Source organism: Melospiza georgiana, chromosome 14 (genome assembly GCF_028018845.1).
Source record: "Melospiza georgiana isolate bMelGeo1 chromosome 14, bMelGeo1.pri, whole genome shotgun sequence".
In the NCBI taxonomy this organism is placed as follows: Eukaryota; Metazoa; Chordata; class Aves; order Passeriformes; family Passerellidae; genus Melospiza; species Melospiza georgiana.
In genome coordinates, this window is record NC_080443.1 from 15,367,732 (window position 1) to 15,394,122 (window position 26,391).

At 56.6% G+C, this 26,391-nt stretch overlaps 2 protein-coding genes across 5 annotated transcripts in view; both read left to right on the forward strand.

Annotated features, from left to right (window-relative positions):
• Window positions 1-239: 239 nt before the first annotated feature.
• NDRG4 (NDRG family member 4) lies at window positions 240-19,063 on the forward strand. 4 transcript variants are annotated; one of them, XM_058034352.1, is made up of 17 exons: window positions 240-322; window positions 4,209-4,300; window positions 4,712-4,756; window positions 10,819-10,924; window positions 12,153-12,273; window positions 12,537-12,599; window positions 12,772-12,832; window positions 13,074-13,160; window positions 13,256-13,312; window positions 13,649-13,752; window positions 14,271-14,327; window positions 14,423-14,474; window positions 15,029-15,076; window positions 15,317-15,352; window positions 15,542-15,593; window positions 16,136-16,174; window positions 16,759-19,063. In XM_058034352.1, exons 1-17 carry the CDS (start codon window positions 286-288, stop codon window positions 16,911-16,913), a joined length of 1,212 nt encoding a protein of 403 aa, XP_057890335.1. In that variant the 5' UTR covers window positions 240-285; the 3' UTR covers window positions 16,914-19,063. The 4 variants fall into 4 exon arrangements, with proteins under 4 accessions (XP_057890335.1, XP_057890333.1, XP_057890337.1 ...); XM_058034350.1 differs by lacking the exon at window positions 16,136-16,174 and having other exon boundaries at window positions 242-322; XM_058034354.1 differs by lacking the exons at window positions 240-322; window positions 4,209-4,300; window positions 4,712-4,756 and adding an exon at window positions 8,338-8,466.
• A 2,567-nt stretch (window positions 19,064-21,630) lies between these two features.
• Window positions 21,631-26,391, forward strand: part of WWOX (WW domain containing oxidoreductase) — a 473,269-nt gene continuing 468,508 nt past the window's right edge. Inside the window, exons 1-4 of the mRNA XM_058034427.1 lie at window positions 21,631-21,752; window positions 24,045-24,109; window positions 24,648-24,705; window positions 25,219-25,397. Coding sequence (XP_057890410.1) covers window positions 21,646-21,752; window positions 24,045-24,109; window positions 24,648-24,705; window positions 25,219-25,397 — 409 coding nt within the window. The 5' untranslated portion in view covers window positions 21,631-21,645. The remainder of the gene's footprint in view (window positions 21,753-24,044; window positions 24,110-24,647; window positions 24,706-25,218; window positions 25,398-26,391) is intronic.

Below are 26,391 nucleotides of genomic sequence, written 5' to 3' on the forward strand. Positions count from 1 at the left end.
CTCCGCGAAGCCCCCGCAGTCTCCATCTCCCGTTCGCTCCCGCCTCCCTCCCTCAGCCCCGTTGTTCTCCCGGTGCCCCCGTTCCCGATCGCGGCCCCGTCCCTCCCCTCCGGCCCCGGCGAGGGGAGGAGGATCCGGCCGGCGGGGCCGTGCCCAGCCCAGCCCCTGCGCCGCCCCGCGCACCTCGCACCGGCTCCGGCACCGACACCAACACCGGCACCGGCACCGCTCGACCCCGCGCCGGGGCCGCCGCCGCCGCTCGCAGCCCGCCCCGCCCGCCCCGGCATGAAGGTGCTCCGGCACAAGATCGAGCTCCTGACAGGTACGGCCCGGCCGCGGCGCCGGAGCGGGGCTGTGGAACCCGGAGGGGCGGTGGGGCCGGGGATGGCGAGAGCCGTCAGCCCCTGAGCCCCCCGAGGCGATGGAGCTGCCCCACACCCGCACCCTGCCTTTGCTCCCGGGGCGCGGGGGCCGGGCTCGGGTCCTGCCCGGGCTCCGGGAGGCGATGCCTTGCTGCAGCGGGGAAAGCCCAGCCCGGGGGTGCTGGGGAACGGGAACGGAGCCGGCAGCTCCAGGCAAAGGGGGCGGCGAGCAGACAGCCGGGGGTGGGGGGGGGGCTGGGGGATAGCTGGAGCATCCCTGCGGTGCCTCCCGGCTCCTCAGCCAGCCTCCCCTGGGAGTCTCCCCGCTGCCCCGACAATGCGCCGGGCTGGGGAGGAGGCTGCTCTTAGCAACAGCCACTGCGAGACAGCCTGAGCCCCCCCAAAGCCCCGGCTGCCCCCGCCACCCCCGGACCCTGCGCTGCTCAGCCCTCATCGGTGTCACCGTGTGCCCCGGACCCTGCGCTGCTCAGCCCTCACCGGTGGCACCGTGTGCCCCGGACCCTGCGCTGCTCAGCCCTCACCGGTGGCACCGTGTGCCCCGGACCCTGCGTTGCTCAGCCCCTCAGCAGTGGCACCGTGTGCCCCGGACCCTGCGCTGCTCAGCCTCTCAGCAGTGGCACCGTGTGCCCCGGACCCTGCGCTGCTCAGCCCCTCAGCAGTGGCACCGTGTGCCCCGGACCCTGCGCTGCTCAGCCCTCATCGGTGGCACCGTGTGCCCCGGCCCGGCCTGGCGGCTCCCGTGGTGCCGCTGCCCGCTCCCGCACCCTCAGCTGGACCGCACTTGAGGGGTTTGTGGGGGCTGCTGGGGTCCTGCGTCCCCCACGGGTTCAGAGACAGCCGTGGCTGTTCCTCCTGCACCGGTGGAGCGGGATGTGGCCAGGCTGTGTCACACTGGGGTTTTCCTTCACCCCATCGTGCTCCCCCATCCCTCCCGCTCGGGGGGCAGTGCTGGGGGCACACCAGACTGAGCTGCAAGTTCCCTTCCTCCCTCTGCCAGCCTCACTGAAGGCTGCCTTGGCTTCACTGCCTGGCAGGGGCCAGCCCTCACTTCTCCTGATTTGTCTGCCTGTTTGTCGCTGCTCAGTCAGCCCGAGGTGTCTGTGCCAACATCCTGTGGGCACCACATCCGTGCCAGGGCAGCTCGCAGGTACTCAGTGTGGGGACTCCCGTGACACTGAGGAGCATCTGAGGGATCCTTGCCCTGTGACCAAACACGCTCCCAAGTGTGAAATGGAGCTCACAGCCTTGTCGTGATCATGATATAATAATAATAATAGTGCTACAAGCTGGTTCTCCTGCAGTTAGCCAGCAGTGCAGATCCCTGGGGAAGGGAAGCCAATGTGGCTGTTCCTGTCCCATCTATGTACACAGTGCCAGGCCCCTGGTGGGGCAGAGCACCAGTCCCAGACAGAGCATTTCTGTCCTGCTGGGTTTGGAACTGATTGGGAGTTAGGGAAGAGACGTGTCCTGGCTGTGCATCACACTGGGAAGGCAGAGTGGGAGCAGAGATGGGTATGTTTGGGGGGTACCCAGGGGATGGGTGCTGGTTGGAGGGTATTGGGGTGAGCTGCAAGGAAAGGGGCTCGTTACTGGGCACATTACCCTGGCAGAAGATGGGAGCCAAGTTTGGAGTTTTGGCTGGGAGACCTGGAGCTGTGGCTTCCTCACCAGCCCTCCACAGCAATGGTGACCCAGTGGGGCTGAGTGAGACTGCCCACAGCCCCACAGCTACACTGCTGAGGAGGGACAGGGGTTCCTGTGGGGTGCCATGGGATGCAGAGCACCCAGGGAAGGTGGCAGCATGGCTGTGACCCTGATCCCTGACTTACTGATCCCTGCTCTATTCCCAAACTCCCACTTTGGGAGACTGTCCACCCCTGCTGTTGGAGCAGGGCTCTGCCACGTCCCCCCTGAGCCAGCTTTGCCCCCACCACACAAACAAGGTCACGGGGCCTTTCCTCATGGCTCAGCCGCCCTCCCTCCCTCCCATACTAGCTGCAGGCTGTAATTAATAAAGGCATTCACCATACACTAAGTGCTGTTCCCAGCCACCCCGGGGCCGTGGCCACACGGTGGGTTGGTGTGCTCAGCGTGGGACTCTCCTGCTCTCCTCCAGACCCAGCTATTGGTGAGGCTGATTTTTCTCCTGTTTTTCCTCCTGAGGTTGTGGGGTTGCTCTGTTGGTGGCTCTGCAGGCTGTGCTGGCTTGGCTGTGCTGGTGGGCTGTGGGCCAGGGCTGTCCCTGTGCCACAGAGCCATCTCCCCAGCAGCACAGCCCAGCCTGGAGCAGTGTGCCCCTCACTTGTGCCTCTCCTTGGGGCTGAGGGCACCTCTCAACATCCCCCGGCCTGGTGGGACCCTCTGGGCAGGGGGTGGCACGGAGACTCCTGGTGCTGGGTGCCCTGGGAATCTCGAGAGGCTTTGCAGTGGTGTTTCTCCCTCCCAACAGTCCTGGATTGTTGGATGGCTCCCAAGGAGCAAGGCAAAGTGCCGTGTCTGCAGGGAGCAGGCAGGTGGCACAGCCTGCTTGAGTTTTGAATAGAAAACCTGATCAGAGGAGCAAAACCCGACTTTGGAGGGCAGTTTATGGCCAGCTCCTGTATTCCTGGTGGCTTTGCAGTATTTGTGGCATTCCTTGGGCTTCCCACATTGTCAGCCTGGGCTTGCCTGTGTTTGGAGGTGGACAAAGTGTGGAGCAGGCTTGGCTGAGGCTGTGTGGATGGAGTGGGTCTGTGTCTGCTGCTGTACAGCCCAGAGCATCCCCGTTATGTCCAGGGAGATTGCACAGGGGGAGACAGCTGGGAGGGTGTGGGATCAGTGCTGGCTCATTTGGAGAAGCAACAGCTTTTCTGAAGGCTTGGTCTTGTGGAAAGGGTGAAAACAGAGGCTGCAAAGGCAACACCTGAGGTCTGAGTGCAGATAATCCCCCGTCACTGGGATTTGCCAGGTACCCATCCCATTCAAACACAGGGGAGCCTGGACTGCTCCCTGTGTCCCCATGTCTTTCACCTTCTGTGTGCAGGCAGCTGCTGATCTCCTTGCTCTCTTTTGCTCTCTGAGCTGAGCTTGTGCCAGGGGGTGTTTTTGGAGATGCCAGTGTTGGTTGATGTCAGCAGCACCCAGTCTCACAGTGCTGCTGGGCAGGGCTCCATGGAGAGGTCTGTCCCCCCAGGTCATGGGGCTGAGGTACCAACGAGCCAGCACCTGATTCACAGGCAAGGAGAAGACTTTGGGAGCAAAGGCTTCACATTTGGATTTCTTCCATCATTGCTGTACAAACTTCAGGCTGTCTCTCTGTTCTCTTTCTGCTTGGAACAGAAGAGCATGGCTGCCTCCCAGCATGGCTGAGAAACTTCACCCCTCATTCTGCCTGTGCAGGGAGATCTCCCTCTGTCCCATCCATACCTATCTGCAGCCTAAAACTGGCCAAAAATTTGGATTTTCTATCTTTGACTAATGCTGAAAGCTGGGATGGAAATTTGGATGCTCTTGCTCTGGGTTGGGTGCTTATTGAGGTGACCAGCATGGACAGATGAGGCTGGCCCCTCAGTTTGCCCAAGATCACGCCCTGGAGATGGGTTTGTCCTTAAGTGGGAGAACTGGAGCTGGGTAGGAGCTGGGAGCTGAGCCCATCTAGGCACTGCCTGCTCTGTGCAGAGGGGCTCACTGCAGCCCCTGGACAACTGAAGCACCAAGTGCCCACAGCAGATGGGTGCAGTGGAGCTGATTTGGGTCCCCTTTGGGAGGCAGCCCTGTGAATCTCTGGGGGCTGGGGCAAAGAGGAGCAAGGAAAGGACCTGCCCTGACCTGTGCCTTGCCCTGCAGGGCTGCTGCTGCAGGAGATGACCATGGCAGGGCTGCACGAGCTGCGCTTCACCGAGGAGAAGCCGCTGCTGCGGGGACAGGACGCTGAGCTGGTGAGTGTGGGGAGCACGCTGGCTCTGGCTCCTGCATGTGGGGACAGGGAGCTTGGGAGGGCTGGAGGGGTGGTGTGCTGGTGTTGGGGTGGCACACTGTGTGTGGGTGCTGGTTTTGGGTGCACCTTGGTGCTCCTCAGTGTGCGAGTGCTCATGGTGATGAGCACGGGTGAGGTCTGGAGGGATGATGGATGTGTGTGCACAGGCTGCACATCATGATACATCACACTCAGGTGACACATGCACGTGTGTGCAGCTGTTGTGGAAGCGTGTGTGTGTGCACACATGTGGGCACTGTGCCCCCTGCAGCCCCAGGAGGGGTGCCCATGGTGTCAGGGGTTTTGTGAGCTGGGTGGGAGGGCGCTGCAGAAGTGAGGGGTGTCTGTTCCTAATGGCTCCTTCTCATCCCAGGAGAACTCGGATGTCTTCCTCTCCACCGTGGACACAGACTGGAAGGTAGGAGCAGCCATGGGAGGTGCTGCCCACCCCCGGGTTTCACCTGGAACAGCAGCCTGTGCCTGGGGAAGGCTGGGGGGCACTTAGTGGACTCAGGGGTGTTGCTGTCCCTTTTTCCATGGGAGGCAGTGCCTGGTCTGTGCATGAGGTTGCTCATCCATCATGGTCCTTGTCAGCAGGGGACAGGGGGATGCTGCCAGGCATCTCTGTGCTGGCGCTCAGATGTGGCTGGTGGGCGCTCGGCCATGGGCTGGGGACAAAACCTTTAAAACAGGCAATTTCTTCTCAGGAAGGCCGAGCTGCTTTTCCAGCCCCTCTACCATTGCCATGGCGATGGTTTCCCAGGCAATGCCAGCTCCCTGCTTACATAAGGGTGTTTGAAAGCCTCTTTCTCTTTTGGAGGGCTGGGGCATTGCCCCCTATACCACCCACCTCTCTTGGAGAGCAGGGCCCCTCTGCTCCCTTGGCTGGCACTGCCCATCTTGTACCTCCATTCCTGCTCTCCAGAGGAGCCCCATGATGCAGCTCCAGCACTCATGGGAGCTCAGCTCGTGCCTGGCTCCCACGTTGGTCTGCATCCCTCTCACACCCCTGCCAAGGCCCATCCTGCACCAGGCTCCCTGGGGAGGGAGGGTGGTGGGTAGTGCTGCCTGTCCCCTTCCCAAAGTGTTCCCCTGCCAAGGGACACCAGTGATTGTCACAACTTCAGGCTGTGTGCTGCCACTTTGCCAGAGTGGGACCATGGGGACGGTGGGATTGGGTGGTGATGGCTGAGCCCTTGCAGGTACAGCACTGAAACAACAGCATTTGTAAGGACAAAATAAATGTGGAATTCATTCATCCTGGGACAAGGGCAGCGGAGCACAGGTCCCTGATTTAGCAGGGCCAGAATTTTGGGGCTGGCCCACTGCCATGCAGGTGGGAGGGTGCAGCTGGTAAAGGAGCACGGCCTTGGCAGGGTGCTGGGTGCTGCCTGCTGTGCTTCACAGAGTGGGACAAACCTGATGGACCTCTCAAAAGGCACAAAATAATTAAAATGGTGCCCTCCCCGGCAGCTCCAAAGCTGGTGAGGTGCTGGGGCTGGGAGCAGCAGGGTGTGCAGGGCTGGGCTGCTCCTTTCTCTGCTTGCTCAGGGCTTCTGTTGGCCACTGGAGGGGACACCAAGCCTCCTGGTGTCACCAGAGAGAGAGAGAGAAAGGAGAGGGAGGTGAGGAGGGAGGGAGTTGGCAGTGCCAGGCTGCCCAGAGCTCTCAGTAGCACCAGAGGCACCAGTGTGGCTCTGGCTCAGCTGTCCTAGGGCAGGGCTTGGTTGGCACACAGGGGATATTAAAGAGCAATGACCCTCCCAGGACAAATGTTGTGTATTTCAGGGGTTGGCCCATGGTGGCACTGAACTGTGTCCCTGGTGGTGCCCAAGTGGAGCAGTTCTGGACAGCAAATGCCACAGGGATGCACTTCAGGACCTAGAAAAGTAATTGGGCAACAACCAAGGCAGCTTTTCCCAAGCCAGCCAGACCCTTTGACCTTTTGGTTTCCCTCCAAGAGCCTCTGGGCAGGGATGGGCTGAGTTTCCTGGGCTATGCCAGGGCAACCACCTCCTTTTCTCCACTCTGACATTTGCAAGTTGGTGCAGTGCAAAGGCTGGGGCCTGCCTGCCATTCCTTGGGGAAATCTTACCCAATTTTCTAGGCTCACCTCCTTGGGATAATCCAATCCAGCCCCCAGCTCAACTCTTCACTGTCCATCTGCTCCTCCCTAGAGCCAGTCATTGACTTGTGCCACCAGCCAAAGTAAAGCCCTTGAGACAAAGCCAAGGTGCAGGAGAGCTGTGGGAAGGTGCCCTGGGACCCTGGATCCTGCAGGAGGTCTGGGCCACCCACCTGGCACGTGGGCTAGTAGCCAAGGCAGTGGTGATCCCATTTGATGCTGCTCCAGCAAAGTCAGCCTTGCTCAGCCCTGCCATCTCCCTGAAGCCCTTTTGTATTTACCTTGGCTCTTCTACCCCTTCTGTCTTCTGTTAATCACTTTCTGTCTTTTCTTGTCCCTTTGCATCTCTTGTTTTTTTCTGGGGACTGTGTCTCTCGTGGTCTCTACAGGCAGCAGGGCTGGGGAAACCAGAAATGGTACCTGGAGTGCCAGGAACCACCTGGGAGCTGGAATTCCCCATCACACTCAGTCCTTCACTTGCAGAGATGCCTCTTTCCAGGCCTGGGTCTGAGCTCCCCACGGGACAGAGCAGTCAGAGTGAAGCCTGGTGGAGGCAGTGGGAATGTCATCCCTCTGCCTGCCTGTCCTTTCTCCCACATCCAGACCTTCTGCCTGTGCAGCCCTGCCTTGTTTGTGGCACATGGCTTTCAGTGGGTTCCTGAAAGGCAGTGAAGGGACTGTGGGACTCCTTCTCCATCCACGATTGCCCAGCTTTGTGCTGGTCATGCCAAGCTGGGCAGTGGTGCTGGACTGGGCAGGGGCAGGCAGGGTGCAGGGGAAGGGCACCCACAGACTGCTGGGGGGTTTTGGTGATGGTGGTGGTGAAAGGCCTCGTTGGAATCAGGGAAGAAATCATCTGCTGCACACATGTGCACATGGGAATACTCACACATGTGTGCATGCACACAGCATGTGTCAGTCCAGGGCCACGATCCAACCCCTTGGAACTGCTGGATTGTCCCTCCTCCTGCTTTATTTGCCTGCCACTGGTGATGCCCAGGTCAGGGAGAAACCCTGCACATCCCCTGTGTGCCATCATCCCACAGCTGTGTGGGTGTGCTGCTGGGTGAGGTGACACAGGCATGGACATGCGTGTGCCCCTCTGTGCACACCTGTCCAAGGCTCTGCAGGTGTGCAGCTTGCTGTGCATCCACCAGCACTAGTGCTGGCCATGGCATCCATGCTGATGCAGCAGGTGTGCTCCTGGTGTGCACGACACGCACAGAACAGGTACTGACACACACAGGGCCTGCCCTGGGGGCTGTGCCACTCCTCCCAGTGCGGTGTCCGTGCTTTGGTGTGGGTATGGTATTAAGTTTCCCAGTTTTTCCCCTGGCAGGCAGGGTTTTGCGTGGCCCATGTGTGTCTGTGTTGGTACGTGTTCCTGTGCATGCACACGCGTGGTCACGGGCACGTGGCACAGCGCGCATTCTGTGTCCCTCTCCTGTTTTTTAGCATGTGCCCGTGTCCATCTGTGGCTGTGTGTGTGCTGCCCTGCCCGGGCTCGGCTGCAGGGCCCTGGCCATGGCTGCGAGCTCTGTGTGGCCGCAGCCAGGTGTGTGCAGGGGCACAGCGGGCACTGCCCCGGCCGTGCCAGGGCTGCTCCGCGGGAATGCCAGTCCAGACACCCCGCCTGCCTCCGTCTGCCCAAAGAGGGAAGATGGAGAAGGTACCGCACGGTGCCAGGCGTTTTTTCTTCATAAACAAGGGTATTTGGGGCCAATTGGAGCATGAATAATTCCCGCGGCAGCCAATGGCTGAGCGCTGGCTCCATCGCGGCGCTCGCCCGCAATGGAGGCCAAGCCTGCCGAGGGGGAAGGGCGAGGGAGGGCTCAGCGCAGGGCTGGGGCTCCGCTATAAATGCAGGCGAGGGGCTGAGCCAGCGCAGAGCTGCGCTGAGCCCTGGCGCTGCGTTCCCGTGCCCCACACCCGCACCTCCAGCTTGGCCCACCCGAGCATCCTCGTCCGCCCAGCTCCTCACCATGCCGGAGTGCTGGGATGGGGTAGGTACCGCGTTCCCCTGCTCGCTGCCCTCCCTCTCTCCCTCCCTCCGCAGGTGTTTTGCCCCAGCGTCTCTGCTGCTTGCCCAGGCTGGGCCTTTGCAGCCGCCAGGGCTCGGAGTAGGTCAGGCAGGCAATGGGGCAGGGAGGACCCACGGCTGGGGAGCCCTTCCTTCCCCCAGCCCTGCTGCCGCATCCCTGATGTGCTGCAGGTTTTGGGGACGCATTGTCCTTGAGCGTGTCCTCCCCGAGGCGGGCAGAGGTGCTGTGCCCAGGCTGAGGGTGAGCGGCTGTGCCCGTGCTGGGGCTGTGTGCTGATGGGGGCACACTGCCCCTTGCCCACCCCCTGAGCTGCAGAGGGACAGGGTCTCTGCCTGTTTTGAAACAAGCCCTCAGTTGTTTTCTGGCCTCTGCGGTGATGGCAACACCCGATGGCAACAGGCTGGTGCAGAGGGGGTGAGAGAGGTGGGAGCACTGCAGCGGTAGCCTGGACATGGGTGGGCTCAGACACCTGTGGGTGCTGAGACCCCCATGTCCCTCCTTGCTGGGGCTGTGGGTTGTCTGTTCCTGTCTCTCCTTGCTGCGGGCTGTCTGTGCCCCTCTCTCCTTGCTGCGTGCATCCCCTGCATGCCGAGGCTCTTCCCCCAGCGAGCATCCCTGCGGCAAAGGGCAGGGCTGTGGTAGCCAGCGGTGCTGCAGAGGCTGCACCACGGGCAGGATGTGCCTGGCTTGCTGGAGGGTGGGGGGCAGGAGGGAGCAGTGCTGAGGCTGGATCTGCTACCGTGGGCAGGTGATTTTGGGGTAGGATTGAAAGCTGAGCTGTTGGGCATGTGATGGGGACCACGGGGATGGTGCTGGCAAGGAGGCAGCCCTGTGCCCAGGACCAGACCACACGGATGTCTCCTGCTCTGTGACCTTGGGCCAGGCCCTTGCTCTGCCTCAGTGTCCCAATGTGTTGTTGCAGAGGGATGTCATTGCCTGTGCACTTCTGCCTGATGCAGCTGCAGAGGGTGGAGGGACAGCTGTGGATGAGGGATGGGGTCAGGGTGCCCTTGGATGAGAAGAGATGTCTCCACAGAGCCCTGGATCTGCTTTTGGCCCCCGTGTTCCCCCAGGGACAGCAGGTCTCAGTGAGGGGAGGCACTGCAGTGAGGAGACCCTGTCCCCAGGCTGTTCCTCCCACCCAGGCCCGTGTCCTTCAGAGTCCTTGGTGGCGTGTAACCCGCGTGAGCATCCACGTACCTGCTCCCCTCCCACCAGCCCAGCCATGGGGCTGCCAGTGCCAGCAGTGAGGGCTGTGATGCTTGGGCACCCTGCCACCATCCCTGCCCTGCCCTGCCCTGCTCAGCACATGCTGCTCCTGCACCCAGCAATCCCAGCCCCGGGGTCACTGCTGCTGGACTGGCTGGTGGGCATCTGGAGGGGACCTCTGGTCCCTTGTCCTTGGGGAGCACCTGTGCTCAGTTTCCTGTGCTGGCTGGCAGCAAGGGCCAGGATGTGGAAGGAAAGGAACCCTCCTAGACAGGGAAACTGAGGCACAGGGTAGTTTTTGTCTCTGTGTGGGGGCACTGCTATTTCAGGTTTTAAAGTTACTTTAGCTGTAATTTTGGGATCAGTTACAGCATTTCCTGGAGTGCTGTCCAAGGTCTGACCTCTGCCTGTTTGTCCCAGACACATTGAAACTGCACCCAACTGGGCCATGCTGCGAGCCCCTCCCTTGTTGCCAAAATTTTCTTGGTCTCAAGCCCTTGAAGATCTCCTTTCTGTCCTGTGGTCCTATCCTGTTATCCTTCTCTCTCAAGCTCTCTTGGATCCATCCCTTGATACCATCCTGTGATCCCATCCCATGATACGCATGTCCAATCTTACATCCTGTGATCCCTTCCCTTCCCTTCCCTTCCCTTCCCTTCCCTTCCCTTCCCTTCCCTTCCCTTCCCTTCCCTTCCCTTCCCTTCCCTTCCCTTCCCTTCCCTTCCCTTCCCTTCCCTTCCCTTCCCTTCCCTTCCCTTCCCTTCCCTTCCCTTCCCTTCCCTTCCCTTCCCTTCCCTTCCCTTCCCTTCCCTTCCCTTCCCTTCCCTTCCCTTCCCTTCCCTTCCCTTCCCTTCCCTTCCCTTCCCTTCCCTTCCCTTCCCTTCCCTTCCCTTCCCTTCCCTTCCCCATGATTTGTCCTGCTTTCTACCCTCTCTGGAATACCCAGAGCTGGTTTTTTTTTCCTGGGACAGCTGCTCCTCTTTCCCGTGTCTTCCCACGGGACCCAGCCATTTGAGGAAGCAGCAGGGAAGGGTGTGATGACAGGGGAGGATGGAAGAATTGCTTAGGGCAGGTGGGCCTCACCCCTTGTCTCCTCTTCCCCAGGAACACGACATTGAGACCCCCTACGGGCTGCTGCACGTGGTGATCCGGGGCTCTCCCAAGGGGAACCGCCCGGCCATCCTGACCTACCACGATGTGGGCCTCAACCGTGAGTGCTGCTCCCAGCTGGGCTGCAGGGCAGGCAGGGCAGGGCCCCAGGGCTGCCAGGACATCGCCCCTGGCTCAGCTCCTTTGCCCCCACCCATGGCTGCACGGGGTATCTGAAACACCAGGGGAGTTTGGGCGCTCAGCTGGACACAAAGCCAGGCACAGCCAGGAGGGCTTGGCCACCCCAGTGCTGCCTGCCTGCCTGTCCACAGCACAGCAGCAGGGATGGGACATGGGGGATGGTGGCCACAGCAGCAGGGATGGGACATGGGGGATGCTGGGCTGGTTCTCACTGCCATCTCCGGCGTGTTGGTATTCAGAGCATGGACCCAGCTGGCAGCAGAGCAGAATGGGGGACAAGAGAGACTGGGAATAGCAGGGAAGGAGGGACCCCGAGCTGGGGCTCTGATGTGGAGATGCTGCACTTTGTGTCAGCCTGCAGCCCTAGACCTGCACCCAGAGCCCTGTCCTGGCTGTGCTCTCCAGCTGATCCAGGATGCTCAATTCCCTGCGAGTGGGGAGAGGCATCTCCCGCTCTGCTGGCGGCTGAGGCTGAGTCACTGACATGCCACATGAGCTGTGTCACCATTGCAGCAGCTCTGGCTGCTCAGATACACGTCACGCTGGCTGCAAGGAGCCTCACAACCTGCCTCACCCCACGTGTTGGGAGGCATGTCCAGCACTGATGCCATGGGACAGAACAGGACAGGACCCCTCCAAGCCCTGGCAGTGTCTGTATCCCACTGCAATGCTGGGGTCTTTTCCACAGCTGAGGATGTTTCTTTGACTCTTTCCAAGCAGGGAGATTTGCAGCTGTTCCTCAAATCCTGTGTTTGCTTGAGCCTTTTCTGGGGATTTTGGACAGGGCTAATGCCCCAGGCTGCTAATCCTGCTGCCCACTGGGTGGTCTTGCAGTCCTGGGCTCTGCAGCCCTCAGTCCCATCCTTCTGAGAATGAGGTCACCACAAACTTCTCATTCTGGCTGTGTCTGTCCATCCCCATGCCTCCTGACACCTGTAGGGATGCAGCCCTTGCTAACAGCAACTGTGGTCCCTGCTGGGAGGACAAGGAGCCTGGAGGGAAGGGATGGGATGGGATGGTTTTGGTGGCATGTCACCTCCTGGGTGAAGGGTAGTGGGAGGGTGGGCAGCTGCTGTCCATGCTCCCCTGGCCCACCAGGCCCCAGAGTTGGGGTGTTTGGTCTCTGACACCCACCTGCCCTTTGACAGACAAGCTTTGTTTCAACACCTTCTTCAACTACGAGGACATGCAGGAGATCACGAAGCACTTTGTGGTGTGCCACGTGGATGCACCAGGACAGCAGGCAGGAGCCTCACAGTTCCCTCAGGGGTAGGTGCCAGCTGCAGGGGCTCACTGTGCCTGCTGGGGTGTCACCTCCCTGCCCCTTGGGTTGTTGCTGCCTGGCAGTTGTGCTCTGCCTGTGGGTCTTTCCAAACTGAGCCAAAGCCTGTGGCAGATGACTGGCCCAGGGTGGGTGGTTTGCAGGTGGGTGGCATTTCCCTGCCCATTTCAGGCAGCCCAGTTGCCCTGTCCCAGACACTGTGCTCTGAACAGGTTCCATAACCACCATCCTGTGCCTCCCTGTGCCACAGGTACCAGTATCCATCCATGGACCAGCTGGCTGCCATGTTACCCAGCGTGGTGCAGCATTTCGGGTGAGTCAGCCTCTCTTCCACAGCTGCTGGCTGAGGGTCCTGGCAGGGACATGGACAGAAAACAAGGATTTGGGGCTGGCATCCTGCAAGTCTTCTTGCTGTGGGTGGAGGGGTGTCCCAGGGAACGCGTTGGAGCCTGCTGTCCCTCATGTACACCTCTCCATATTTCCAGGTTCAAGTATGTGATCGGGATCGGTGTTGGGGCAGGAGCCTACGTGCTGGCCAAGTTTGCGGTGAGCATGGGGAAGAGCAGGGGCTGATACCTCCAGGCAGTCTCTGTTGCTGCAGAGGCTCCTGGGGAGTTGGGGCACCCAGGACAGCAGTGCCAAGGCCACAGTGGCTGGGTGGTCTCCTGTTGCTCCCAGGACAGGGTCACATCAGCTCCATGCAGTGCCTGTGCAGTGGCTTTGGTGGGGGGCTGCCCAGGGCACATCTCCCCTCCCCTCTGAGCCTCTCCCCTCTTGCTCTCTGCAGCTCATCTTCCCTGACCTGGTCGAAGGGCTGGTCCTGATGAACATCGACCCCAACGGCAAAGGCTGGATTGACTGGGCAGCTGCCAAGGTGGGCAGGCCCCGACCCCTCCTGCCAGTCCTGGCAGCTTCCTGGGGCAGGAGGCAGCCATGGCAGTGCAGTAACTCCCTGTGCTCCCTCTGCAGCTCTCTGGCCTCACCAGCACGCTGCCAGACATTGTCCTGTCCCATCTGTTCAGCCAGGTAAGGGCTGTGTATCCTCCAGGCCTCTGCCACCAGCCCCTGGCCCAGCATCCCAGCTGAGTCACCTGGGCTGTGCCCTGCCAGTGCCACAGTGCCACTGGGCCTGTCCCGTGTACAGGGTTGGGGTTAGTCAAGCCCTGCCTGGTCTGAGGCTTAACCTTGATGAGTTTGTGACCTGTGCCCATGTCCTGCCTGGGTGTGCTGCCTGCAGCTCCACTGTGCCCAGCTGCACTGCCCAGCATCCCCTTCTCATCCGTGCTGGCTGGCATGGGCAGGACTTGGGGAGCAGGGTGTGTCCCCAGCACCTGCCCTGACCTCCATCCCCTGCTGGCACAGGAGGAGCTGATGAACAACACGGAGCTGGTGCAGAGTTACCGGCAGCAGATCGGCAGCGTGGTGAACCAGTTCAACCTCCAGCTCTTCCTCAACATGTACAATGGGTGAGTGCTCCAGGCAGCCCCACTGCAGGGCTGGGTGCCTGTCTGTGCTAGGGTGAGGGCTGCAGTGCTGGTGGGTGGCTCTGAGGTCACTGTGAGTGCCCAGACCCCTGTTGGGTGCTGTCATCACCCTCCAGTGCATGCAGGCAGCAGTGCAAACCTGTCTGCCACTGCTGGCTGGGCATATGGGAGTGGTGGTGCCTGAGCCAAAGCCTTGCCATGTCCCAGAGCCCACCATCATGGATACACATATCCATGTCTCCCCCTGCACTGGGTGCTGGCACAGGTCTGGGAAAGGGGGCAGAGATGCTGTCCCATGCATGCAGGGGCTTGGGAGCCCTGCCACTCTGCTGGGTGCTTCATCTTGTGGCAGAGATGGCTAGGGCATCCTCCATGCACAAGGTGCTGAGACAGTAGGGCTGTGTGTGGCTTCTTGGGGCTGGCAGTGGCCTGATTCTTGTGCTGTGGCATCAGTGGTGGCACCTGCCCATGAGCTCACACTGGCCTTTCTCCTCCATCAGCCGCAGGGACCTGGACATCAACCGGCCTGGGACCGTGCCCAATGCCAAGACGCTGCGGTAAGAGTCACACCAGCAAGTCATGGAGGGGTCTCTGGGCAGGGGAATTCACTCAGACCAAACCCTGACCAGGCCCCTTCTCCTGTCACTTCCAGCTGCCCCGTGATGCTGGTGGTCGGAGACAATGCGCCTGCTGAGGAGGGGGTGGTGAGTGCTGCAGGGCGCCAGGCGGGCGATGCCCACGCACGGGCACGCACATGTTCACTGCCTGCTCACACGCATGGCAGCTCCTGGGGCTGGGAGTGTGCCTGCTCGTGTGCAGACCTGCCTGCTCGTGTGGGAACCTCTGCACACACAGCTCTGTGTCGTTGCCAGACCTGGAAAACTTCCCCTTCTCCATATGCCCAGATGTGCTCACACTGTGCATGCTTGGCTGTGTTGGCACACGGGCACTCCCTGCTCTGCCACATGCACCCACACAGCTGCTGGCACACTTGTGTGCTTGTACACACCCATGTGACACAGAGTGACTCACCAGTCCCCCTCACCTCCCGTTCAGTCCCCACCCTTGCCCAGGCTCATGGGAGGAAAGTACCCTTTGTCCCATGGCAGGGATGGAGGTCCTGCAGGTGCAGGGCTCACCTAGTGCCCTGTCTGCTCCTGGCTGGGGTGGCATTTGTCAGCTGGAATGCTGTGGGCCAGAGGACTACTTCGTGGCTCCTGGCTTCCTAGGGTGCTAATATCATCTCTCTTGCCTGCAGGTGGAGTGCAACTCCAAGCTGGATCCCACCAACACCACATTCCTGAAGGTAGGCTGGTGGCAACAGGCAGTAGGGAGGTTCCTGCTGCCTATGAAGTGCCCGATTCCCTTCTGCACCAGGGCTGCAGGGTGTCCCCATCTCTCCATTCCAGGTCCATCATGGCCCTTGGAGCTGGGGGTGTATGGGCAGAGCAGGGTGACCCCAGCAGTGGCACCCTGCCAGTGGGTCCGGGGGGATGGTGGGCAGTACAGGCACCCTCCCAAACTAAGCAGGACCTTCTCTTTGCAGATGGCTGACTCTGGTGGGCTGCCCCAGGTCACACAGGTGAGCCCTCACAATTTCCCCAGTTACCTGGGCATACTGGGCCCTGAGACATGCACTGGTGCTGTCCTTGCCCAGCTGGGGATGGGCTGATGAGGGTATAAGGGTCTCACAGTGGGGCTGCTCAGGGCTGAGAGGGGATCTCAGCCTCAGTGCTGCCTCAGCTCAGCTCACTCTGCTCTCTCCCTACAGCCAGGCAAGCTGACCGAAGCCTTCAAGTACTTCCTGCAAGGCATGGGCTACAGTGAGTGCTGGGGCTGCTGTGGGTCTGTGTGTGCCCATGTGTGTGTGCTGACCTGCTGCAGGTCTGTCTGTCCGTGTGTCCACAGGGGACTGGGGTGTACAGGCTCTATGTGCACAGATGTGTGTACGAGGGCTCTGGTGTGCACATGTGTGTGTGTCAGGCTCCCTGTGTTGGTGTGCACATACATGTGTGTGGGCATGCACGAGCAGGGGCTGTGTGTGTGCAACAGACAAGCAGAGCTGATGTGCAGAAGTCTGTGTGTGTGTTTGTGTGCACATGTTGACCTGTGTGTGTACATGTTGACCTGTGTGTGTACATGTTGACCCGTGTGTGCATGCTTGCAAAAGTCCACATGTGTGGGTGTCTGTGTGTCCGTGTGTGTGTGTGCAGTCTGTGTGTGTGTGTGTGTGCAGTGTGCGTGCACAGGGACAGCTCCGTGTGCAGGCACACGTGGGCTGGGCAGGGGCTCCTGGCCCAGAGGAGAGGCTGACAGGGCTGACACTCTCTCTCTGCCCTCCCTGCCCTTCTCCTGCCCCTGCCAGTCACCCACCTGAAGGATCGGAGGCTGAGTGGAGGCACAGGTACCGCTCAGTGCCCGCTGCTGCATGGTGCCTGCCTGGCCTGTGCCCTCCAGCTGCCTGGGCACCTCTGGGAGCAGCCTGGATGCAGGACTGGCCCTTTCCTGCCAGATGCCCACTGCCTCGCTCTGCTTTGCCTGAGATGGCACTCTAAGCCAGGGCTGGGGGCTGAGAAATGGCATTCTGACAATTCCACCTCCATGCAGGCACAGTCTCGGCAGTGTGCCCACTGTACCCTCTTCCAGGTGGGCCATCCTGGCTGAGGGATGGTGCTGCCTTCCCTGCACACCCTGGGCAGCCAGGGGAGCTCTGATCCCGGCTCACTCTTTTCCTGGAGCATGGTAGTCAGGGGTTCCCACTGCCTGATGCCCAGAGGTTGCATGCCCAGGAGTGAGCCTGGTGTTCAGCCTGCCCAGAGCAGCCCTGCCCTGCTGTCCCTCACCTGGAGCTGCTCATGTTGTCACAGCACCGCTTGCTGCAAGCTTGTGCCCAGGCTCAGTCGCATTGGGGAGCAGGGCTGGTGGCAGTGTTGGCTCAGGTTTTCAGAGGGATCTGAGCACCCTGGCCGTCTCTGTGTGCCCGTGCAGTGCCATCTGCCAGCATGACCCGCCTGGCGCGCTCCCGCACGGCCTCCCTCACCAGCGCCAGCTCCGTGGATGGCACCCGCCCGCGCGCCTGCACCCACTCGGAGAGCACCGAGGCCATGGGGCAGATCAACCACACCATGGAGGTTTCGTGCTGAGGCCCGCGCCTGCCGCCGACGTCTCCTTCAGAGCCATCTCCCATCCGTCAGCATCCCGCCAGCACCCACCCGCCCCGTGGACATCCTCCACCAGGGCCCTCGCTTCTTCGGGGTCAATTTGTCTTCTTTGCCGTTGGCCCCACCCCCTTGTCTGGTACAGGAGAAGGAGAGGGGCTTCGTCCAGCAGTCACACATGGTTCTGCACTGGTCCTCACCCTCCCCAGCACCGGCCTGGCCCCGGCTTGGGAGGGTGGGTGGCAGGGGGGCAGGGCCAGGATGGGGTAGCAGGGTCAGGGTGGTGAGATGGGGACAGGATGTTATGATGGGATGGGACAGCACGTGGAGAGGACACAGGAGGTAGGTTGGTCTCCCAAGTTCAGCTGATGGCTGACCAAAAGGAATACAGGAAGAGGGAGCAGCGTTACTGGGAGGTCACTGGTCTGTACCTAGGGATGCAGTTTTCATTTCTCCCTGGTGGCCCTCTCTAGGGAGAGCTAGCACGGGATCCCCCAGCACACCCAGAACTTGCTACCCCAGAGCTGGCTGCGCCTTGTGAGAAATCACATCCCATACTGTCCCTTCGCCCTGGTCATGTATCCTGAGGGCTGCCCTGGGGCAACTGAAGAGAGGTCAGCCCTACTCCAGAAGCTATAAGAGCAGAAGGGTGGCATGACTGTCCCCCTGCCACCGGTGGTGGCACTTCCTTGGTCCCTTGTTGCAAGAAGGACAATTACCATCTGCCACCAGAAATGCACTGGGGAGGGGGGAATTGGCTGGCTTGGCCCCTGCCACACTGTCAGTTCCCCTCCCAGCTCTTGGGCTGAGCCTGCCAGGGTCCAGAGGCCACTGTTTCAGGGGATGTCACACAGCAAATCCCACCTCAAGTTTTGCCACAACCTGTGGGTGTCATCACCGAGGAGCCATTAGCAATAAGATGAGACACTCCCCCCGCCGTGCTGGGGAGCCCTCAGCACCCCCTGCCCCGCCGGGTGCCTCACCACAAGGTGCTGACACTGTGGGGTGACCCATGGGATGTGGGGGGCACTCCTTGGTCTGGCTTTGCCCACACAGCTGCCCAGACCCACTGAGGCTCCCCAGATCCACCCCCCACCTCCAGCACTTTGCCTGCACACCAAGCAGGGCGTCTCTCAAGGGCTTGGCTCCCCCCAGGCCGTGGGGCCCCCTCTGGCCACCAGCTCCAGGTGGCTCTTGCCTCTCCCACTCAGCACAGGGACCCCTGTCATTGCATAACCCAGTGATGGCCGCCCAGCCTCTGCTGCCCGAGCAGCCGTGCCCAGCCCCTCCTGGCACAGGTAAGGATGGCCCTGCCTCTGCTGATGGGTGCTCAGGTCTCTGTAGGGTGTCCATGGGGGACCTGAGCAGGGAACCCACCAGGTGCCACCTCCTGGGTGAGCAGAACCAGCCCACTGGAGCAGGTCCCAGCCAGCCCCACAAAAGCATTGCACCCTCAGACCCCATCCCTGCTCCCCAGTGAAGGGCACAGAGCTCCTGGGGCTCCCAGCGGGTGTATGAGGGCTTTTGGCCCTGAGACCCGTGCCCCACCCAAACCCTCCCCTGGTGAAAGGCCACCCCAAAACACCAGTGTGCCCCTTTGTCCCCCACTTTGTTCTGCTGTGTGCTTCCTTCTTGGTGTGACTCTGAAAGCTACGTAGCTCCTTTTTACGGTAGATACCGCTGCGATCTCTTGTTTTCTCAGCGTGTCCTTCCAGATGATATATATATATAAATACCTATACATAATATATATATAAGGGTTTGCCCAATCCCTGACCTTTTTGGGTTCACTCCTCCTCGCATTCTTGTCCAAGCAGTGCCGTGTGGTTTCCCTGGAGGTGGTGTGGCCGTGCTCGCCTTCAGTTCCTCACCTTGGTTTTGTTGGTTGGTTGGTTTGGTTTTCCCTGGTGGTTTGTTCTTTTGATTTTTGTTGGTTTTCCTTTTTTTCCTCAGTCACAGCGGAATTTAACACATTTTCCTGTCTGAGTGCAGCCTGGTTTTGTCACAGCGGCATGGAGGCCGCAGCACTCGTGAGACAGCAATATGTAAACCGGATCTAACTAACCTGTTGCTGTAGAGAGGAGTTACTGTGTTGGAAATAAACCAACTAACTAATAAAGATGTTAAGAACCTGCTGTGCTCTTTACAACATGCTGCAGGGAAACGGGTCTGAGCCCAGCTGGGGCCTGCCTGCAGAGACCTGGCAGTCACAGAGGACAAGGGGGACACACCTGGGCCACCAACCCCACTAGTGGTGCCCACATGGGGGAAAGGTGTGGGGTGCTTTGGCTTTGGGGGTAGCCATAGAGAGGCTGCCCTGTGTGTAAAGAGTGGATGGAGGCTGGAAAGCTGCCAATTGTAACCCAGTGATGTTGGATCCAAGGGGTGTCCAGTGGGGAAGAAAAGATCCGTGGCTGCACAACTCTGGGGATGAGCAGGGTCCTTGAGAGACTCAGCTTTCCTGTCCACTCCCTGTTTGTCTCCCCATCAAGTTCTGAGTGTCCCAGGCCATAGGCCTTTCCAAGTGCATGAAGTCCTACCAGGGAAGGACCCCCTCCCTACATCCTTGTCCCTGCTTGAGTGTGTCAGTGTCTGCCTCGTGCTGGGTCACTCCAAACTGGTCCCAGTCCGTGCAGAGGGCCCAGAGCCAAAGATGGAGACACTGTGGCTGTGTAGTCCACACTCATGGCTGCCTGGGGTGGGCAGAGCAAGCCTGGACATGTGGGGGGAATGCAGAGGGCCAAGGCTGAGCTCAGGGGTGGGCAGGCAGCCCAGGAGCCTTTCTGAGCTGGTTTGGTTCTGCTGGTCAGGGTGAGCCTCACCTGAGGGGATGGGGTGCACTGCACACACCCCACCCTTATCACTGAAATGCAGAAATGCTGCTGTATCCATCCAGGGCATGATGCAGACTTTATGCTGTACAGATGGCTGGGATAGGATGTCAGACAAATTATTTCCACATTCCCACTGAATGCAATTCATGGAGTGCTGGATGCTGAATACTGACAGACTGCAAGAGGAAGAAAACTAACAACTCCATAGCCTACAGTACTACTGCTAAATTAAAACTCTTTTTCTGTACTTCAGATTAAATAATCTATTTTCTTGGGACCTGGTCCATCTCACATTCAGTTACCTCTTCTTGGAAGCTTTCCTTCCCAAATGTTTACCCAAAAAAAGGATAGTCACAGCTTTTTTTAATGCTGCCAGTAATACTCGCATGAGAACAGGCTGCTGATGATGCACGAGTTTTTATTTCTAGCAGGAGGAGATCATTTAGTACGTGTAATCCCTCGGGGAAACCTGCAAAGCAATGGGAGCAGCAGGGCAGAAAAAAATTCAGGCTGTTTTTTATGACCGGATACGGATGCCATTAGTGGGGAGTGAGGGAACGATATAGGTCAGTGTCTCAAATAGTGCATGAAAATTCGATTTAGAGCCTGCGGTGCATCTGTGAGGCTGCACTGCCACCTGGTGCGGGCTGAAGTGCTCACAGCCTCTGCCCAGCGCCGCCTTTGCCTTGGTTTTTGTTTAAAGCATCCCTCTAAAGGACAACAATGCTGTTACAACCACTGGCTGCTGAGTTTGGTCATGTAAACAGACAGAAATATGACAGCGCACAGGTCCGGGAATCAGAAGCAGCTGAGCAATGGTGGCAGCCATTCCCTCTCCATCTGTCACAGCTGCACAGGGGAGAGAGCTTCAGCTGCCAGCACAGAGTTACTGCAGCTTTCTGCCAACTCACTGAATGCCTCAGCCTTTGCAGCCGACTTTGCTGTGTCACCAGTGAGCCAGGCTTGGTAAGGTGACTGTGTCTGTGCCTCTGAGCAGGTGAAGCCACTTGCAGGGTCCCAGGTGGGCATTTGTTCTTCTCTCCAGCCAGGCCTTCCTCAGCAAGGATCCCTCACTAACGAGGAAGAGTCTCATCTCCAAGATGAGGTGAGGACAGCTAACGGGAAAAAGAACTTTTGCCCTTCAAGACCATTTCCCATTGTTTCCCAGGGCCTCACTGTATTCACTGCTGTGAAAACAGAGGGCTGGAAGCACCTGATACCCTGAAAATCACAAAACTGCTCAGATGGGAAGGCATCTTGGGAGATCATCCAGTCCAATCCCCCTTCCAAGGCACAGCCACCTGGAGCAGGTGGCACAGGAACATGTTCAGGTGTGTTTTGAATGTCCACCTCCCTGGGCAGCTATTCCAGGGCTCTGCCACCCTCCACGTAAAATAGCTCTTCCTCATCTTGAGCTGGAACTTGTGTTTTAGTTTATGGCCATTGCTCCTCGTCCCACTGCTGGGCACGGCAGCAAAGAGCCTTGCACCATCCCCTGGGCACCTTTGAGATATTTCCATGCATTAATGGGATCCCCTCGCAGTGTTCTTTTCTCCAGACCAAACACGCCCAGCTCCCGCAGTGCCTCCTCACATGAGGCGCTCCAGACCCCTCATCATCCGACCCTCTCCGCTAACTCCTCATCTCCCTTGTACTGGAGATCCCAGAGCTGGACGAAGCACTCCAGATGTGCCTCACTAGGGTCCACCAGAGCAGCCTAAACCCTGCCACCCCTGTTCCGAGCTCAACCGGGGCCCCGTGTGGTGTCGGCGACCGCGGTGTCTCCGCCGCCCCGGGCGATGCGGCGGGAACTACAGCTCCCGTGGTGCCGCGGGGCCGGGCGGAAGCGGGGCGCGCCGGCGGAGCGGGGCCGCGCCGAGCCCATGGCCGCGCTCAAGTACGCGGGGCTGGAGGACACGGACAGCGAGGAGGAGCTGCCGCCGGGCTGGGAGGAGCGCACCACCAAGGACGGCTGGGTTTACTACGCCAAGTAAGGGCGGGAGCGGGGCGAGCGCGCCGGGAGCGCTCTGACCGCCCCGCGGCAGCGTCCGCGGAGCCGCCCCTCAGTGCGGGGCAGGAGCCGCCCCTCACGGATGGACCGCGGGGCTGGAGCGGGGTGCGAGGTCCGTGTGTGCGGTGCCCGCCCGGCTGCGGGAGCGCTGGGCTAGCTGTGCGGGACGGGCTCCGAAGGCTCTGACAGGCACAGCCGCCCCTGCGGAGGCGCTCCGAGTGGCCGGAGCGGTGCGGAGCCGCGGGACCCGCCTGGGACCGATGCCGGAGCCCCGGGACCCGCCGGGGAGCGATGCCGGAGCGGCCGGGAGCCGGCCCGGAGCTGTTCCAGGGCGTCTCGGGGCTCCGGGGCGATCTTCGTGCGTGCTGGTTAAGGCTCACCCAGTATTGCAGATTGGTCAGTTTGCTTCCTTGTGGGAGCAGAGGAGAAACAGGTGCGGTGGAAGTTAAAGGCTGTGCGTGCTGCTCCGCAGCTCTTCAGTGCACCTGGGGCAAGAGATGAAAAATTGCATTGTGCTCCTTCTGCCCGTGCTGCTGGACAGGATTCCATCCCATCCTCCCGGGTTACAGAGGGAGTGTGCCGCAGGATGAGCTAACTCAGTAGAATATGTGTTTATACACTCTCTCCTCTTGCGTGGTTTCTATAGCCGCGCTGATCTTGGGATCTCCTGTTTAAAGCCACAAGAGTTATTCCCTTCCACAAAAAGTATGGTTCAATCTCACCGGTGCCTTGTCCTCCCAAGTTCTACTCTTAAAAACGCTGCACAGAACGCTTTGGTTTATCCACGCTTTGTGAACACTGCAATTTCTCTCTAGGTGTTTGTCTTTCTTAGGTCAATTGCTTGTATATTTCCTTTGATTTCAAAAGCTCTTTCAGGAAGGAATCACTAGGTGAAAGTAACAAGGTATCATTGAGCATAATTGTTACACAGTTCAGCAGGTCGGTTTCATAACTTGTGAAACTGGACTGGTTCAGTTTAACAGCATAGCATGAATATAATATCTTTATTGTCTGAAAATCTTGCCCAGGGTGTCTAAAAATATATTGCACTGTTGCTGCCTTTAAGTATACACTCTGTATGTGTAATTCTTCTGCATATTCTGGGAATTTACTTTAAACCTCATCACCAATATGAACTTTTACCTGGAATAAGATTATTTTGGTTGACGACTTTTGCAGGTGTTTATGATGAGTTAGGTGTGCACGCAGGTGGGCAGCATTTGCTTGTCAGGCTGCTGTAATTTGGTTAAATATCTCCTATTTTCAGGTCACACAGGTGCACTGGTTTAGTCTGAGCTCCCCAGCTGTGATCCCTGTAATACCATGAGCTGTCACTGTGGCCTTGCTGTAAGAAGGGAAAGTTGCTTTTGTTGTGTGTACATGGCTGTTGGGCCTGTAGGTTATCTGTAGTTATTTGTGTGTTATTTGTTGCTGTTGTCACTTTTTATTTCACACTTGGGCAGCAGTCAATTTGGGCATTCAGTTAATCCCTGCTTGACTCTTAAAAGTTGGTTGTTATTTAAAAATACTCAATGAAAGATGAGATTTTAATGTCCTATTTGATTCAGCACTTTGGTTATTTTAAGACCTTGTTTATGTGCACATGACGTTGCTTATTAGTCTATAGTGCAGAAAGTCTTATGATGGAGTATTTTAATCCTGCTAGCGATTTAAATGAATCAAGTCTCTGAATTGGAAGAAAAGGTAGGGTACCATATAATAATGTATATTAAATAAATATCCTGCTAGTCAAGGCCTGGGGATAAACTTACTTGTCCAAAGCTACAATTGCTCATAGAAATCCAACTTACTTATAATATATTCTCTAAAACTCCTAACTCCAATATTGATTTATGGAGTATGATATAAGTAACCTTTCTAAAGCACCTTTCTTTCAAAACTTTTCAAAAGCATCTTTCTAAAACTCCTGCCTAATAATATTGATTTGTAAAGGTGCTTTTGTAATTTGAAGACTTATTATTACTAGCTGGTGATAAATTCTTTTCTTGCTTCTTTCTTCCTTGCTCCTGCCAAGGATCATTATATTTTGGAAGTGTTTTTTGAGTCTGTTAATGTTATTTTTAAATGAGGGTGTTTTTTTCTTTATAAGCAACAAAACTTGGATTGGAAGGCAGACATTTATTTGAATTCTTATAGACTCCTGTGCTCTCTGGTTAGTTACTTTCAGAACTGTGGGGATATTTTGGGTTACATCAGAAAGATTATTAGACAATTCTAAAAAATCTTAAACTTTTTTTTTTTTTTCTGCAGCCACCTAGAAGAAAAAACACAGTGGGAACATCCTAAGTCTGGGAAGAGGAAACGTGTTGCAGGAGGTTTGTGTTAAACTTTTCTAATGAACTGACATTATCTTACAAACACCTGGTTCCTCTACAAACTCTGACTGATGTAATTTTGATTTCCTAGTTGTCACTGGTTCCGAGCTTGCAGAATATGGCTGATTTCAGTGGGGTTTTACCTCTGTGATTGTGTCTGTGCAGAGTGATCACTTGGCAGTTTTGTGGCTTTCCTGTTGGAAACATGGTTGCATTTTGCTGGTTTGGTTTTTTTTTTTTGGTGCTATAACATGAAATTATGTTTATAAAGATTTTTTTAGACTGTCTTTATATTTAATCTGCCAGCCATTGCACTTGTATCAGATCTTCTGTGTATTGTGCTTCCATGAGGGAGCAATTGCGTGTGATTAGGGAAGCAATCCTTCTGTCAAGGTCTGTACTCAAGGGCAGCAGGTAGCTGCACCACCTCCAGAAAACAATGCAGAATTGTCTCATCACTCTGAGAAATCACTTAAACTTCAAACTGAAGAGTATTCTAATGCCTGAGAATAAAGTTAATGCTTTATGTGCTTCCTAGATCTGCCATATGGATGGGAGCAGGAGACTGATGAAAATGGACAAGTCTATTTTGTAGAGTAAGTACTGAAATTGTGGAGCGTGTAGAAGGAGGACAGCTGGGTTACATGCTGAGTAGCCTCCTGAGTTATGAGACTGTGACAATATCAGCTGGAAAGACAGAAAGATTAATAAATGCAGCTTCAGAATCCAAATGCAGATATTGCAGTGTCTTCAAGTGTGGCATCCTTTTACAGACTTGCTATAAAAGATAACATGATCTTCCCTAATGTAAAGATTTTTTTTCTTTTTTCCCCTGACAAAATTCTGCCTTTTGTATCAGGGGTTCACATGAAGTTCAGAATGGCTTGTGAAATATGTAAATAAAATTATTAATAGATACTGTCACAACTGGAAAAAAGTTTGATTAAAAAAAATAATTGGGATAATTTCAACCAAACTGAAAAAAAAAGATTCTTTGGGAATGTAAATAATCCAGTGGAATTGCACACAGCAGTGGTTGAAATACATCTAAAATCTAAATGTAGAGAACAGAAGGGTTCAAACAGTTGAGTTTTTGTGTTCTTTTGCAGCCACATAAACAAAAGGACTACCTACCTTGACCCAAGACTGGCTTTTACAGTAGAAGATAACCCAGTAAAACCCACTACTAGACAAAAATATGATGGGAACAGTACTGCAATGGAAATTCTGCAGGGCCGTGACTTGAGTGGCAAAGTGGCAATAATCACAGGAGCCAATTCAGGAATAGGTAAGTTAACATGGCACAGAAGGTAAAATATGGCAAACTTTGTCTTACTGCCTACTTGCTTGTTTAAATACCTCTGTATTTTTGGTTTTCAAACTTGATTTGCACTTTTTTCATATAAAACGACTAGTTAGATGTTTTTTAAAAATCTGTGGAGAATTATGAGCTTATAGGAGAGCTACAGGAAAGATATCAAGTGCTGAAACAATTGATTTTTTGTCCAGAAAAATATTCATGGAAGCATTAACCATTATGCAAATATATAAAGGATGGCTGTGAAAGAGAAGGGAATTTTATTTTGGTGGCTAGGACAAGGAGTGAGGTTTGTATGGCTGCAGGGCAATTCAGGTAAAGTATTCAGAAAGAAATCCTTATGCTAGCAAGTAAATTCAGGTAAGATTTTCCCAAGAAGCTGTGGAATTTTTATCTCTGAAGGTAGTTTCAAGTGAATTTGATGATGAACTTGTGTCAGGATGTTTTACTTGATGTTCCTTTAGTTCAAAGAAATACAATTTTTGACCTTTAGTAATCCCTGTTAGTTATCACAGGTTCATCAGTCCTTTCAGAACTAGCTTTTTTAGATATCTGTTAAATATTACTGCTTCTATAGTGGGTGAAGGAGAGATTCAGGTAACTGTTGATTTTTTGTTGCCTTTTGTTTTTTGCATTTTTCTTTATGATGGGATTACATAATTATTGAAGTAGTCCTTATACAAACTAGTTGGTGGTTTTTAGTTTAGTTCAGAATTTTGACTTAAATGCATTTTTGAGGACATTGGAAAACCTTGAAGACTTTCTGGAAAATGGGTTAATAGCAGGACTTACCAATCTGAGTTTTATTGGGTTTTATTTCTTATTTATTTAAGGGAGTGTTACTGCACAGGAGTCACGTGAAGAATTTAGAGCTTCACTGTGCCTTGCAGTGACATCCTGCTGTCCCTGCCTGATGTGCTGCTACAGATTGGCACTGCTGTTGGGCACCAAGTGTTGTACTTAC

Bases quoted from the DNA above. Each gene is read 5' to 3' on its own strand.
- NDRG4 (XM_058034352.1), top strand. From the start codon at position 286: ATGAAGGTGCTCCGGCACAAGATCGAGCTCCTGACAG. The intron at 12,600-12,771 runs GTGAGTCAGCCT...CCATATTTCCAG, and splicing joins AGCGTGGTGCAGCATTTCGG to GTTCAAGTATGTGATCGGGA. The intron at 14,475-15,028 runs GTGAGTGCTGCA...TCTTGCCTGCAG, and splicing joins CGCCTGCTGAGGAGGGGGTG to GTGGAGTGCAACTCCAAGCT.